This window comes from Aulonocara stuartgranti (assembly GCF_965226115.1).
Source record: "Aulonocara stuartgranti genome assembly, chromosome: 15".
Classification (NCBI taxonomy): Eukaryota; Metazoa; Chordata; class Actinopteri; order Cichliformes; family Cichlidae; genus Aulonocara; species Aulonocara stuartgranti.
In genome coordinates, this window is record NC_138951.1 from 10,458,683 (window position 1) to 10,473,673 (window position 14,991).

At 41.4% G+C, this 14,991-nt stretch overlaps 2 protein-coding genes across 2 annotated transcripts; one reads left to right on the forward strand and one right to left on the reverse strand.

Annotated features, from left to right (window-relative positions):
* The first annotated feature begins 1,757 nt into the window (after positions 1 to 1,757).
* Positions 1,758 to 14,510, forward strand: parp1 (poly (ADP-ribose) polymerase 1). Its single transcript, XM_082506928.1, has 23 exons — positions 1,758 to 2,034; positions 3,130 to 3,292; positions 3,844 to 3,959; positions 4,073 to 4,287; positions 6,091 to 6,181; positions 6,279 to 6,395; positions 6,547 to 6,723; positions 7,191 to 7,353; positions 7,494 to 7,634; positions 7,727 to 7,966; positions 8,072 to 8,137; positions 8,226 to 8,358; positions 8,488 to 8,683; positions 8,770 to 8,898; positions 9,564 to 9,647; positions 11,517 to 11,639; positions 11,751 to 11,879; positions 12,023 to 12,121; positions 12,266 to 12,418; positions 12,559 to 12,686; positions 12,785 to 12,846; positions 13,117 to 13,231; positions 13,801 to 14,510. The coding sequence occupies exons 1-23, from the start codon at positions 1,912 to 1,914 to the stop codon at positions 13,880 to 13,882; spliced, it is 3,045 nt and encodes a 1,014-aa protein (XP_082363054.1). The 5' UTR covers positions 1,758 to 1,911; the 3' UTR covers positions 13,883 to 14,510.
* adorb1a (adenosine receptor B1a) lies at positions 4,298 to 5,609 on the reverse strand. The gene is made up of 2 exons (XM_082506930.1): positions 5,527 to 5,609; positions 4,298 to 5,453 (listed from the first exon to the last, which is right to left on the reverse strand). Exons 1-2 carry the CDS (start codon positions 5,544 to 5,546, stop codon positions 4,343 to 4,345), a joined length of 1,131 nt encoding a protein of 376 aa, XP_082363056.1. The 5' UTR covers positions 5,547 to 5,609; the 3' UTR covers positions 4,298 to 4,342.
* Positions 14,511 to 14,991: the final 481 nt, after the last annotated feature.

Consider the following 14,991-nt stretch of genomic DNA (forward strand, 5'->3'; position numbering starts at 1 on the left):
TGTTATTTTGTTGTTCAGCTGAAGTTTCGGTCCTAACTAAGAACCAGAGTGATTATGTCCAGATATGTAAAATGGTGTACTTTTTTTTTCTTTTTTACCTTGATCATTTATTAAAATCAAAATCAAACAAAGATGCTTGGTTTCTCTTGATGTAGGAATGTTTTACATTGTAGGTCTGATTCAAACTGACACAAATTCACACCAGTCTTTATTTTGTTTGTCTTTTAACTTTAAATATTAATGTTAAGCTCCTCTATGGGACTTTGTGCAGTTTTTAAATAGATACCAAAGACACGTTTAATTGTTGTTACAGTATAGAAATGTTCACGGCGAATAGTACGTCTGTATCAGCAAAACTTTTTACTTCATTTTTTAATATAATTTTTACAAAAACATTCAAACCAGTCCAGTTTCTATTAATAAAATCAATTGTTGCCATAAAGCTGGGTGCTTTTAATTTTTTAACTCTGTATTATTAATTGTTAATGACATGAGACTCTTATTAAACTCTTTTTTCAAGGTGTATTCTTCTTGGAGGTGTGTCTTCCTTTCTTTGATAGTCACGACGATTGCTCGTGACTCCATTAGTTTTGTCTGCAGCCAGCGCGGGTATTCTGCAGCCGGCTCACTGATGCTCTATTTTGAAAGATGGTTCACCCGGAAGGTTCACAGAAAAAAAAAAAACATAATCTCTACAGAAGTTAGCTCATCTAGTATCTAACACTCCTTTCCTAGACATAAACAAAGGTTTCCTGACAAACATTGTAGACTGCAATCACATACTGGTTTTATTTTCCATTAAATTTTTCGATTAAGGTTCTGTAACATTATCTCACTGAATGCTGCTTCACTGTTGTCATAGGACAGAAATATATTTATTTTCACATTTTTTTCTAAAATTAATCAAATATAAATATATGGTCTATAAAAAGCCTTTATAAAAGCCTTAAGCATAACAGTAATATAATCATATAATAATAATATAATCATAATAATCATATAATAAACATAATAATACTATACATTAATCATAATAATGTTAATAGTCACAGTGTTTTTCATGTATCTGTTGGATTTTGTATAGTACTGAAGAGAATTTCTGTGTTTCTTAAGTCAAGATGCAAATCTAAGCAAAGCTGAAAAGGGTTTGTTGTTGTTGTTTTTTGTTGTTGCTGTTGTTTTTTAGTTTTACACAATTCAGTTGCATATTTTAGTCATTTAATTTTTAAGGTATGTGTTAATGGATTTTGTGTCATTTTGATAAAGTTTTGAATTATTTTCCTTTAGATCTTAATTCAGTTCTGGTCTTTAGTGTAGGTAGGTACTTTATTAATGCCAAAAGGGACATTACTGCAGGATAAATGATTTAAAACATGTATGAAAACAATGAAAACATCATTGTACCACAGCACACAGGTCCGGTACCACGGGTCCGGAGTGAAGGCCTTAATGTGACACAGGGCAAACATTTTGTATGCATACACAGTGATTACAAAAATGATATAGCCTCTTTATTACCGATATTCTCTGCAGCACATGTAGCACACCATGCATCACAGGCTCTACTTCAGAGGCTAAACTCCAAATTTCAATGTCTAAATCTTAAAAATCACACGTTAAGATGTATGCATGTGCAGCATACTGTCACCTTCACTCGCTCATATCTCACTCAGGAAGAATGGGATTGAGATTGCGAGTTTAGAGCTGTAGTTTTCCCAGATGAGAGAGCCGCTGGTGCGGTGGGAAACAGAGACGGAGTGAGAACTCTCCACGTGACTCTTCTCTCTGCAGGCACGCGGGCTTCTCTCCGCCAGTGCGTTGATTGTTGCGGTTCCTCGTCACCCGAAGAAAGTTGTTCGGCTCGTGGTGAATTTGTGTAGTTCTGTTTTATTTTAAAAAAAAAAATCAACTATGGCAGACTCACAAGAGGACAAGCTGTACAGGGTAGAATACGCCAAAAGTGGCCGCGCGTCGTGCAAAAAATGCAAAGAAAACATAGCTAAAGACTCGCTGAGGATGGCTATCATGGTGCAGGTAAGGTGGCGACGTGTGGAGGCAAAGCCGCTCCGTTAACTGGCTTGCTATCTGGGTGCTGCTATCTGAGTAAAGCATGCGGGCTGTTGTACGGGTGTAGTGGATGGGTAGGAGCAGACTGGAGAGTAGGAAAATACAGCTTATGGTGTGGTTTCAGTTGCGCCGAATCAGGCCCTCGTTAGCATTTAAATGGCTGACATTGTCTGTGCACTCCTGTCCATCACAAAGAGCCGCGGAGCCTTTTTGTCTCTGTCTGGCTATTATGCATCTTGCATTTCATGAGCTAATTTAATTTATGCTTGAAGGCTGCAGATATTCAGAGTTTGTCTACCCCAGAAGACAAATAATAGGGGAAAAAAAATCACAGCACACAGAAGCAGAAATACCACTGCGTGGTAACTGCTGCTGCCCCACAGAGAGGTAATCACTTAAAGAGTCGGAGAGCTGCTTATGTGGCTGCCTGTTTACTCATGGTTGATGGGAACAGCTCAGGATTCTCAGGTCACTCAACTTTTCTCTCTAAAGACCTGCCACATTCAGTCTGTGTAATTCATACAAATCCTCGAAGTGTAAAGTACTTTTTGTGCACTTCATGCACCTTTTTTATGAATGTAGGGGTCACACAGGGCTCTATTCTTGAGCCACTTTAGTTTACACATTGTATAAAGTATGCCTTAGTAAAATAAGAAAAATATGTTTTTGAATCTTTGTATATAAACCTTAAAAAATGTGTTATGTCCTAAATATACAATATTTATTCAATTTTCATAGCTATACATGCTAGAAAACGGCATGTTTACATCTTATTTTTTTATACTGATGTCCATAAAAATGTCTCAAAGCCATGGGCTGTTTGTCAAAATTTTGCACAACCTGGATTTAACTTAAGAGTAGTTCCAAAGTATCTTTGTGTCATGTAATAAATGGATTGAATGCCCTACACATAACATTGCATTGGTAAAGAAAAGAGATGATTAAATAAGTCTGGCAGGAAAATATTACCCTTCTGAGGCATCATATAACCATCGAGCTGGAAGAAGCAATTAGAGACGCTTTACACTGTAAAGTTAAACATCTGTGTTTTTTGTTCTCCAGTCTCCCATGTTTGATGGGAAGGTCCCCCACTGGCACCACTTTTCCTGCTTCTGGCAGCGAGCATCAGCTCAGTCCACCGCTGATATCGCTGGGTTTTCTGATCTCCGCTGGGATGACCAACAGAAGGTGAAAAAGGCCATAGAAAGCGGTGGCGCCGCAGGAGGTCAGTACTTCAGTTTTATTAGGCTGTGACCCCTCGTGGAAATGGTTGGACGACTTAATTAATGTTATCTTAAGCTTCTTTTAGTTATAATAGGCAATCGGAGGAGTAACAGTGTTACTAAGCAGCGGTTAAACATTGCTATATCAAAGAATCAATCAGTGCAACAGCAAAGACAAATCATAAAGTAATTTCACTCTTTAGTGTAAATGCCCTTATCATGAGAGGAGAACATAATTACCTGCTCAGTCACAAGGATTTATAGCAGTTGTTGACTTTGGAAAGAAAATCAAAGACTGTATTATATATTTTAAATGGTTTCCTGATGACTAGACTATAGGTGAAGCTTTGGTAGGCTTATTTAGAGCTGAACACTGAGTCTGTCAGTCATTTGAATGAAAACAGACAGCTATTTCAATTGTAGTTGGTCTGACATAACTCAGATTTAACCTATACATATATCTATACATCTGTAGACTCATCATGATATGTTTTATTACTGATAACTGAACCAGCTATAAAAAGATATACATGTTCAATTTATGATCTTGTAGGGAAAGGTGACCAGAAGGGTGGCGCTAAAGGCGAGAAGACGCTGAATGACTTTGCTGTGGAATACGCCAAGTCAAACCGCAGCACATGCAAAGGCTGTGAGCAGAAAATAGAAAAGGTTTGGGACTGCTTTTATTGTCTGAAAACTGTTGTTTAAATTTAATTATTTAATCATCTGGTGGGTTAACTTTGTCATTTTCCCATAAATATTTGATCCATTTGAACCTCCAGGATCAGATTCGTGTGTCCAAGAAAACTGTGGACCCCGAGAAGCCACAGCTGGGTCTTATTGACCGCTGGTACCACACGGCGTGTTTCGTGAGCCGCAGGGAGGAGCTGGTTTTCAAGCCCGAGTATAGCGCCGCTCAGCTGAAGGGATTCAATGCACTGCGGGCAGAGGACAAAGAAGAGCTCAAGAAGAGGCTCCCTGCTGTCAAATCTGAGGGGTGAGCCAAAATCATTTATTCGGTTTGAAGCCTGGGATTAAAGTTATGATCAGCTCTAGCGTTGATCCCTGCTGTTGGTCTCATTTAAAGCCTCTCTGTCCACCACTGTCCTGCAGCACATAAAAATAGCTTTAAATGTGTCCCTGAAAGCCGTCATGGTGTAGGCATAAAGGAAAGGGTTGACAGCAGAGTTTGCGTGTGACAAGATGATGGCTGTGAGCAGAAGCTCAAGAGGTACATAGCAGCGTGGACACAGAAGCAGGAAGCAGTTGATTATGTGAAGTGGGATCCAGCAGACCGTAAAGAGGAAAAGAACCAGAAAGAGAGAAGTAGCTGTCTTCATCTCTCGCCGCATGCTGGCCGCGGTCCTGATTTGTCCGTCACCTCTGCCGCTTTGCTCAGATGTGATGCGCCGCACTTGCTGCTTAACTGTGACAAAGATTTGGGCGTAGATGAGGAACATGATCACCAGAGGAGTGAGCACGCAAGCAAAGAAATTGAAATAGACCATGTAGGTCATGTCCACCACAAGGACGAAGAAACAGTAGCCCGTGTCAGGCGGCGTCTTGTGCCAGCCCATCAGAGGCACAAGTCCGATGAGAAACGCCAGAATCCATGTGGCGAGGATCACCAGCACAGCGTTGCGAGGCGTCATCAGGACCTGGTATCGGAAAGGCATGAAGATGGCGATGTAGCGCTCCACAGCCACTGCCAGCAAGCTGAAGATGGAGCTCTGGGTGAACATGATTAAAACGCTGAGCATGAGAAGACACAGGTAGAGATTGTGGTGCGGCATGCCAATGTCGGTCAGGATGGCACAGGGAATGGCGATTGCGCCCACACAAATGTCAGCAACTGCGAGCGAGACCAGGAAGTAGTTGGTGACGGTGCGCAATTTGCGGTTGAGGCCCACAGCGACACAGACCAGTAGATTTCCTGTAGTGGAGAAAAAGGCGATGACGAGCTCAGCCGCCATGTACGTCACGTTGGGGGAAATCACCAAGTCTTCAGGTGGAGGCGACGCTGAATAGGAGGCATTAGAAATGGAAGCAGATGAAAAGTTCTGGAAAGCTTTTAGAAAAGGGGGCAACAGATGGGAGGAGTTGCTTGTTGTTTTTTGGAAAGTGTAGAGTTGGAACAATGCTGTGGTGGCCTCCATGTTTGTCCTAAAAAGAGAAATAAGGTGCAAAACAAACTTGGAGTGGTAATAAAATGCATTAAAGAAGGAAAATTACTCACCCGTCTGCAGCAGCTCGCATCTGTTTACGATGATTTTAGCAGAGAATCTAAAAGCTTCTTCAGTATTATTCTTTCACTGGCCGTCTTCACTCAGAAAAAAAGCAAACAGACTTCTGCTGAAACGCATTACCACATTGATTTATGTGCAGCCCCACCCCCATCCTCCTCCTCCCCATAGATTCAGCTGTTGTCTGATGAGTGAGGTTTGTCTGAGACTTGGATGGTCATTAACTGAAACACGTGTGCATGTCTGGTCTCCCAGGATGCTAAAAGCATTTTCCTCGTCAGAGCAGAATGCACGATATCAACACTGACACCTGGGGCTGTGCAGACATGTACCAACTTGCGTTTGTGTGTGTCCATTAACTGATTAGGCCCAATTGGATCTGCTTAATGACTGAAGGTGTCAGAATCAGGCTTGTTGTTCCTCATCTTGACTGCTATCCTGTGATCCTCTGAGGCTCAGTTAGGAAGCTAATTTGGATGTTTTTTCACCTTCCTTTTGTCCTTGTTGAACTAACTGAAAAAAAAAGTTTTAAAGAAATGTTATGTTTGTCCTCACAGAAAGCGGAAAACTGATGATGTTGATGGAGCGTCAAAAAAACAGAAGAGAGAAGAAGACGACGAGAAGAAAAAGCTAGAAGAACAGTTAAAGGTACTTTTTAATGTTACTTCTCACGTGTTAAACTTTGATCTTTTCCGATGTTGCATTAATTTGTTTGTGCGTGTGTCTTGGCTGCACTTCTCTGCAGAATCAAAGCCAGCTTATTTGGGGAATTAAGGACAAGCTGCGAAAATATTGTTCAGCCAATGATATGAAGGAGCTGCTGATTGCAAATGGCCAGGAAGTTCCCTCTGGAGAGACCAATGTAAGAGAAGCTTGTTGTATTTTGTGTCTAACGTAGCATATTGGAAAGGAGATGATTCTATATTTACTGCTCATGAATACAGTTAAAGCTAAAATTTTCTGAGGAGTGCTGCTGTTCTTCTGTTTGATGACGAATGTTTTTGGACTTGCAGGTAGTTGACAGCCTGGCCGATGGTATGGCTTTTGGTGCTCTCGAGGCCTGTAAGGAGTGCCAGGGCCAGCTGGTGTTTAAGGGTGACGCCTATTACTGCACAGGAAACATTTCTGCCTGGACAAAGTGTGTGTTCAAAACCACAACACCCTTACGCAAAGACTGGGTCATTCCCAAGGTTGGTCACCTCATCTCACTCTAACTATATGTAGACGTCTTTTCCACAGTTGCAGAACAAGTTTGTCTTTGTTACCTTTTAACAACTAGTCCACATTCCTGTTAGCACAGCACAAGCTGGAGCAATTACTATGGCTGGATAGCTGCCCTGGACAAAATCTGTGGGCTGCATGTGTCAGTCTGTATTATATTTCTTGCAGTAGCCCCTCCCGTAGTCACTGAATCATCCTAAGTTTTCTGTGGTGGTACTGTCTTAGTTTTTTGACACCAACAACAGTCTTTCCTGGTGGAGCGTGTGAAACTTTCTAGAATACGTACTGTCACCAATGGGAAAATGAAAAGTAAATAAATGAGGTGGCCTTAGCCAATGAGCAGGACTGAGGAAGAAAAATTAAACTGCTATATAAAACTAATTTGTAGTTACCTGTTTGCTCTGTGTCTCTGAAATATTCTCTCTTTCCATTTTAGGAATTCCACGAAGTTTCTTTTCTGAAAAAATTCAAATTCAAGCGGCAGGACAGGGTTTACCCTAAAGAGGCTCCCACAAAAACCCTGACAGCGGCCAAATCAGAACCACTACCGAGTGCATCCAGCGCTCCGACCGAGCCACTGCCACAGGGAGCACCTTCAGGTGAGAAAAACTTAAAAGACTGTGTAAAACATTAAAAATCTTCCTTCCTCTTGGTACCACGGACAAAATGCAATGAAAAAATTCTTAACATTTTTCTTGTTATTAACAAAATGTTTTATTCTGTGTGTTTTGTCCCTTAGACAAGCCTCTTACTGGCATGAAGCTGCTGACTGTGGGCAAGCTGACTAAGAACAAGGATGATCTGAAAGCTGCTGTGGAAGAGCTCGGTGGAAAGATTACCGGCACAGTCAACAAGGCCTCATTGTGTATAAGCACCAAGAGTGAGTAACGATTTGTTAAAGAGAGAATTATCACAAGTACTCTCAGTAAGAAAAGGAATGATATAACATCAAACTTTGCCATGTATTGACAGAGGAGGTGGAGAAGATGAGTAAGAAGATGGAGGAAGTAAGGGACGCTGGCGTGCGTGTGGTCTCTGAGGATTTCCTCACTGACATCAAGTCATCGGGCAAAGCCCTCCAGGAGCTGGTCTCCCTGCACGCCATCTCCCCCTGGGGGGCAGAGGTTAAAGTCGAAGCTCAGGCTCCATCTGTGGCCTCCAAGTCTGGAACACAGGCTACTAAGAGCACAGGGAGGGTGAAAGAGGAGGAAGGTAAAGGGCACTTAATGTGGAAATACTGAATGAATGCATTAGAACAATTGCGGCGGTATACAATGTGACATTTAGTGCATACATTAAACAGTTGTGGCATTACAGGTGGTAGCAAATCCAAGAAGATGAAACTCACAGTCAAAGGTGGAGCTGCTGTGGATCCAGACTCAGGTAGTCATTAGTACCATGGACTGAAAATGCTTCATTTCTCTTTTTTTTTTCCCCCCACAATTTTAATTAATTATTATTTTTTTCCCAGGTCTGGAGAACAGTGCCCATGTCTTGGAGCAGAATGGGAAGATGTACAGTGCTACACTCGGTCTTGTGGATATTGTCAGAGGAACTAACTCTTACTATAAACTGCAGCTGCTTGAGGATGATGTACAGAAACGGTAATCGGACCTCTTTGTGTTGGCTGCAGTTAGGCTTTGCCTATCGTTTACCATTTCCCCCCATTCGTGGAAATGTTATCTATCCAGACACTAACTCATGTATCTCTTCCCTCTGTGACATGCGTGTAGGTACTGGGTGTTCAGGTCATGGGGCAGAGTGGGTACAACTATCGGAGGAAACAAGTTGGACAAATTCCATGACAAGAACTCTGCTCTGGATAATTTCCTGGGTGTGTACAAGGAGAAGACGGGCAATGACTGGGGCTCGTCCAACTTCACCAAATATCCCAATAAGTTCTACCCGCTGGAGATTGACTACGGACAGGTACACATACACAGTAATAAGTCAACATCTCGTCTGACATGTTGTGGATTTTTAATTTCTTAGTGACCCCTCGTGTTTCTGTGCAGGATGAGGAGGCAGTGAAGAGGCTGACAGCCACGGCTGGCACCAAGTCAAAGCTGGCCAAACCTGTCCAGGAGCTAATCAAGATGATCTTTGATGTAGAAAGCATGAAGAAGGCCATGGTCGAGTTTGAGGTAAGACTTGCCTACCACACACTGAAATCAGGATCTTCCAGTTCTTTGGGTTATTTTTACCATTTCGCCCGATGTGGTATTTACTTCACATTTTCGCAAGTTCATTCATTCAAGTCAGATGGATAAAACATATGCAGTATACAGTAATATTTTGACTTAGAAGTACAACTTTAAGAAGTATATTAAAAAACCCAAAAAATCGTGTCTGATGCTGTAGATTGACGTCTGGATAAATGTAAATGTGCTTTAGTTTTTGACATTTTAGGCTGTTGTCACAGACATAAAAATAATTTACTGATGTTTAAGAGATTAAACAATTTAAGGAAAATACTCGTCTTCATTCACAAAGAACATTTTAAGTGCTTTTTATTTTAGCAGCAGATTAGATAACTCTTCTAATACAATAAGTTAATTTATAATGATGTAAAGTGCTCTGTGAGCATTACTACTTATTATTACCCCTCAGCTGTAAAAGGCTGACCCTGCTGGGCGTTGGGCAGCTGGCTTTGAAACGCAAGGTTGCGAATGTCATAACTTGAGAACAAGGCAACAGAGGATTTTGAAAATGATACCATACTGGAACTACTAGAATGCTGAGGGGTAGCACTGGCATCCACCAGTATTTTTGCACTTGACAGGCTGATTTATTCTTCTTCTGTCTGCAGATTGACCTCCAGAAGATGCCACTCGGTAAGCTGAGCAAGAGGCAAATCCAGAGTGCCTATGCGCTCCTCACTGAAGTACAGCAGGTCAGTGACAGTCAACAGCTCCTCTGAGAGTTGCATCGGTATTTATGTTGGATTCCTCTTTATATACCGTATTTTCACGACCATAAGACGCACTGTACTAAAAGGCGCAGTCTCAGTTATGTGTGCCATTACTGTATTTAACACACACATAAGGCGCACTGGATCATAGGGCGCATACAAGTACCGTATGCGTATTTAAAAATAAAGCGGGAGCAAACCTGAGTTCGGTACCTTACTCACATTTTTATTACCAGTAATCGTCATCATCAACAACACACAAGCATACAAGTGTGCGTATTTAAAAATAAAGCAGGAGCAAAACGAAGTTTGGTACTCACATTTTTATCATCAAACCCATCGAAGTCCTCATCCTCTATGTCTGAATTGAACAGCTGCGCTAAATCTCCATCAAACATGCCAGGTTCACTTTCTTCACTGTCAGAGTCACTTTCCGTGCCGTGCGGCTCCTCGGAAATGATGCCGGCTTTTGCGAAAGCTCGAACAACAGTGCCAGCAGACATGTTAGCCCAAGCATCTACAATCCATTCGCAAATTGTGGCGTAACTCGCCCGGCGCTGCCTTCTACTCTTAGTGAAACTGTGGTCTCCATCGGTCATCCATCGCTCCCAGGCCGCTCGCAGCCTTACTTTGAACGGGCAGTTCACACCGATGTCCAGCGGTTGGAGTTCCTTTGTCAGGCCTCCCGGAATGACAGCAAGCTCACAGTTCATTTGTTTCACTAGTTTTTTCACATCGGCTGTGAGATGGGCACGCATAGAGTCACAGATTAAGAGCGATGGTGATGCGTGGAAAAAACCACCTGGTCTCCTTACATACACCTCCCTCAGCCACTCTTTCATCATTTCCTCATCCATCCAGCCCTTTTCATTTGCCTTAATGATGATTCCTGCTGGAAACTTCTCTTTAGGCAAAGTCTTTCTCTTAAAAATCACCATAGGCGGCAGTTTCTGTCCATTAGCATGGCAGCCAAGCACAACAGTAAAAGAAGACTTTTCGTGCCCCGTTGTGCGTATCGCTACCATGCTGGTCCCCTTCTTCTCCACAGTGTGACTCACCGGGATGTCAAAAGTGAGCGGGACCTCGTCCATGTTTGTGATGTGGCTGGGCTGGATGTTTTTGTCGCCGATGTGTTTGCTGCAGTAGGAGCGGAAGATGGCCAGCTTTTCCTTATAATCCGCTGGAAGTTGCTGCGCTACCGTAGTCCTGGTCCGGATGGAAAAATGGCACAGTTTCACAAAAAGTGAAAGTGAAACTGCTTTTAGCCGAATGGTGACCGTCGAAATGCTTCTCCCGCTCGTTCTTTGCTCGATGATCCACCGCTCGAGTCTTTCCTCCAACTCGGGCCACCTCGCCTTATGTCCGCGGAAACTCAGCTGCGTTTTCTTGACCTGCCGGAGCTTGCTTTCTAGCTTCCTCCATTTGCGAACCATCGATTCGTTAATCTTAAATTCTCTCGCCGCTGCTCGATTTCCATGTTCCTCCGCGTAGCTGATGGCCTTCAGTTTAAACTGTGCTTCATAAGCGTGTCTCTTTGCCATTTTCAGGGTTGCGCCCACACTTCACCCTTTAGCGTTCTCATGGTGTTCTCTACTACGTCCTCCTTACAACACACAGGGCGCACTGCGCTATAGGGCGCGCCGTACTTTTTGAAGAAAATCTAAGACTTTTAAGTGCGCCTTATGGTCGTGAAAATACGGTAACTCTGTAATGCTTTGAAATCCATTTTAATACTATCGTTTGGAATGAATTTTGGACATAACAACTAGTCCTTCTGTACCAGTGGTTGGATGAGATCTGTGCAGCTCCTGATCATGCAACGTTTACATTTTTAACTTACTTTTGTTAAAGGCTGTGTCAGAGTGTGTGTCTGAGGCGCAGATACTGGATCTCTCCAATCGCTTTTATACCCTAATACCTCATGACTTTGGCATGAAGAAGCCTCCACTGCTCAACAACCTGGACTACATTCAAGTAAGGACTCATAAACTGCCCAATCTAGAGTTTGACCTTTCTTTGTCATGTCACCACTAAGCCTAATGCAGAGTTTAAAAAGGTTGATCTGTAAATGCATCACTGTTTTAGGCTAAAGTTCAGATGTTGGACAACCTGTTGGATATTGAAGTGGCTTACAGCTTACTGAGAGGAGGAGCCCAGGACAATGAGAAAGACCCCATCGACATAAACTATGAGAAACTCAAGACAAAGATTGAGGTAAGGAGCACAGCTCTTTAGAGAGTAAAGTTTTGTTCTTAATCATCAACGGTGGGCAAGATTTCATTTTTGCCCTGATGATCGATTTAAGTTTTGAAATGTAAAAACAAAAAAATGCATGTGACACATCTGTTGCTTTACAGGTTGTTGACAAGACCACAAGTGAAGCTGAGATCATCGTGCAATACGTTAAGAACACCCACGCTGCTACGCACAACACGTACACACTGGAAGTACAAGAGGCAAGTCTTTTTTTTTTCTTTTTTTGAATTTATTGATTGATTAACTTGGTAAAAATGGGTTTAAGCAGGACAACCGCTTCATTTTAATGGCTTTAATAGATTTGGAATCTTAGTTTGTCTTCTGATTGTGTTTCTGTATTTTAGATATTTAAAATTGTCAGAGAGGGAGAGCACCAGCGATACCGTCCATTCGAGGAGCTGCACAATCGCCAGCTATTGTGGCACGGCTCTCGAACCACCAACTACGCCGGTATTCTGTCTCAGGGTCTCCGCATCGCCCCTCCAGAAGCCCCAGTGGTGAGTGTTGTTTTGAAACCAGGTTGATGATAAGATGTGAAGAATTAAAAACCTCTCCTTCTAATAAATACCCCAACTTTACCCATAGTTTCTAGTGTTTAGTCCTGCATAACATTACAGTCCTGCTTAATTTTCTCCAGACTGGTTACATGTTTGGCAAAGGTGTGTACTTTGCTGACATGGTGTCCAAGAGTGCGAACTACTGCCATACCTCCCAGTCAGATCCTGTGGGCCTCATTCTGCTCGGCGAGGTTGCTCTAGGAAACATGTAAGTGACGGTCTGAATGCAAAAAAATATATATTTCATCCTTTGAAATGTTGGCCTGACTGTGTAAATAAATGCAACCTCCTTTTTAACTAATGCAGGCATGAACTGAAGAAGGCTTCTCATATTACAAAATTACCTAAGGGCAAGCACAGTGTTAAAGGTGAGAGACATAATGGGTTGCAGCATTTTAATTGGTATTATTTTTCTAAGTGTTTGGTTCACATGGCAAACATTGTGCTTAAAGCTTTGTATTTCTGTTTAGTCTGTGTCCCTAACTGTAATTTAGATCCACGCTTTTCAGCGTAGTTCTTAACAACGCGATGAAATTCATCCCAGCAGGAAATATTTACCTTTGTCTCTGTCAGTTTTTAAAACTGCGTGTATGTGCGTGCATTTAATAATATTCACTTTTGGGGTTTTTTTATTACAGGTTTGGGTAGAACAGCTCCCGATCCAAATGCCACTGTCACTTTAAATGGAGTGCAAGTGCCTCTGGGAAAAGGAGTCCACACTAATATTGATGACACAAGTCTGCTGTACAACGAGTATCCTCTAATATTAGTTTGTTTGGTTATATGTGTAATGATTTTTTTTTTTTACCTGCTTGTCTGTACATAACCTGTGCAGTTAAAAAGGTGAGTAAAATTTGTTACATTTCTATCTTACAGTCACCGGCCATTTCATTAGGTGTATCTGTTCATTTGTCATTAATACAAAATCTAATGATCCAGTCACATAGCAGCAACTCGGTGCATTTACACATCAAAGATCAAAGAGAGGTTTACAATAGGGAAGGTAAGTTAAGTCACTTTCAACATGCAGTACAAGTAAGGTATAATAAATTAAAGACCAGTGAGTTCACCCATGGAAACAGTTTTATAGCTTTCTGTCTTTTAATACAGGACTACACTTTTCATTGTGTAGCTCACCCAGCTGTCATGCATAAATCGACTCATTTGCACTGCTTATAGCAGTGAAGACATGAAGATGAGACAGTTGAAGGGTTGTGTTTATGTCCTAACAGCAGTCACCACAAAATAAATTGTCAGGGTATTTGTGTTTTCAGCTTAATTTGTATCTGTACCACCTGTTTTCTTTAACCGTGCTCCCTCAGGTACATTGTGTATGATGTAGCACAGGTAAATCTGAAGTATCTTCTGAAGATCAAGTTTAACTACCAGACATCCCTGTGGTGAGAGGGGCTGCGCACGAAGCTTCTTCATAAAGAAAGAAAAAAAAGACCACTGTTGCCTCCAAAATGCTTGGGCTTCATTCTCTGCAACCGAAGATGTTTAAAAAAGGAGTGATACTAAACCGTCCTTCATGGTGGATCCTTGGAAATCTCTTGTCACTTTATTGTGTTTTCACCAGGTTTATTAAGTGGCAGGCTTCCTTAGTAATACATTAGGTACCTAAATACTGGCTTCTTCACATTGCGTACATCAGTACCTGGAGAGGTCTGGTGACAACTTCAGAAAGTGTTGGTAATCTGTCACTGCAGAAAGATCTTATTTTCCTGTAGTTCATAAGGTATAGTCCTGCAAGTTTAGGAGTGTTCAAGAGCCAGTCTGCAAACATACACAAACCAATAATTTGCTGTGAATCCACAGTAAAGTGAAGACTAAGATACTGTAAGCATTTTGACATGTATATACTTGTTTTGTTCGCATCTCTAGCTGTCTTCCTCACTAAAAAGAAAAAAAAATGTGATGAGTGTTTATGCAAGGTGCCCTGTAAAAGATAAAAAAGGCCATACTAAGTGTTTTTTTTAAATGTCTTTTTCTTGCTTCTCTCAAACCCAAATAAAACATTAGACATGAAGAAGGGTTTCTTTCAGTTTGTTGGAGAAGGCAAAAATCAAGGTCATTTGCTAAGGAGCATTCCTGGGAATGGTATAACCTTGATGAAAAATCATTGTCAAATACTTTCCTCTAGGGATCAATAAAAGTATTCTGATTCTGAAAAAGCAGGCTTTGGCTTCATTTTGGTAGGAGATTTAAGCAGTAGAAACTGTCTTGCCTCATTTCCCATTGGCACTGTAGGGTAACAAAATAAAGAGTTAATATGCAAAAAAAAACCAGCAACAGGATTTTCTGTATTTAATGGTAACAATTTATGAGCTTACTAAAGTGAAAAAATTGGAAGAAGAAACTTACACTTTCTGTGAGATTAGAAACTCATATTTGCACAAATGATTTATTTTTTTTTTTTAGTTTTTCATCTGCTTTTTCCTCACAGCTAAGAAAAAAATCTCACGTATATTTGGTTATTTACTAATTAATAGATAAATGGTACCCCATATGCT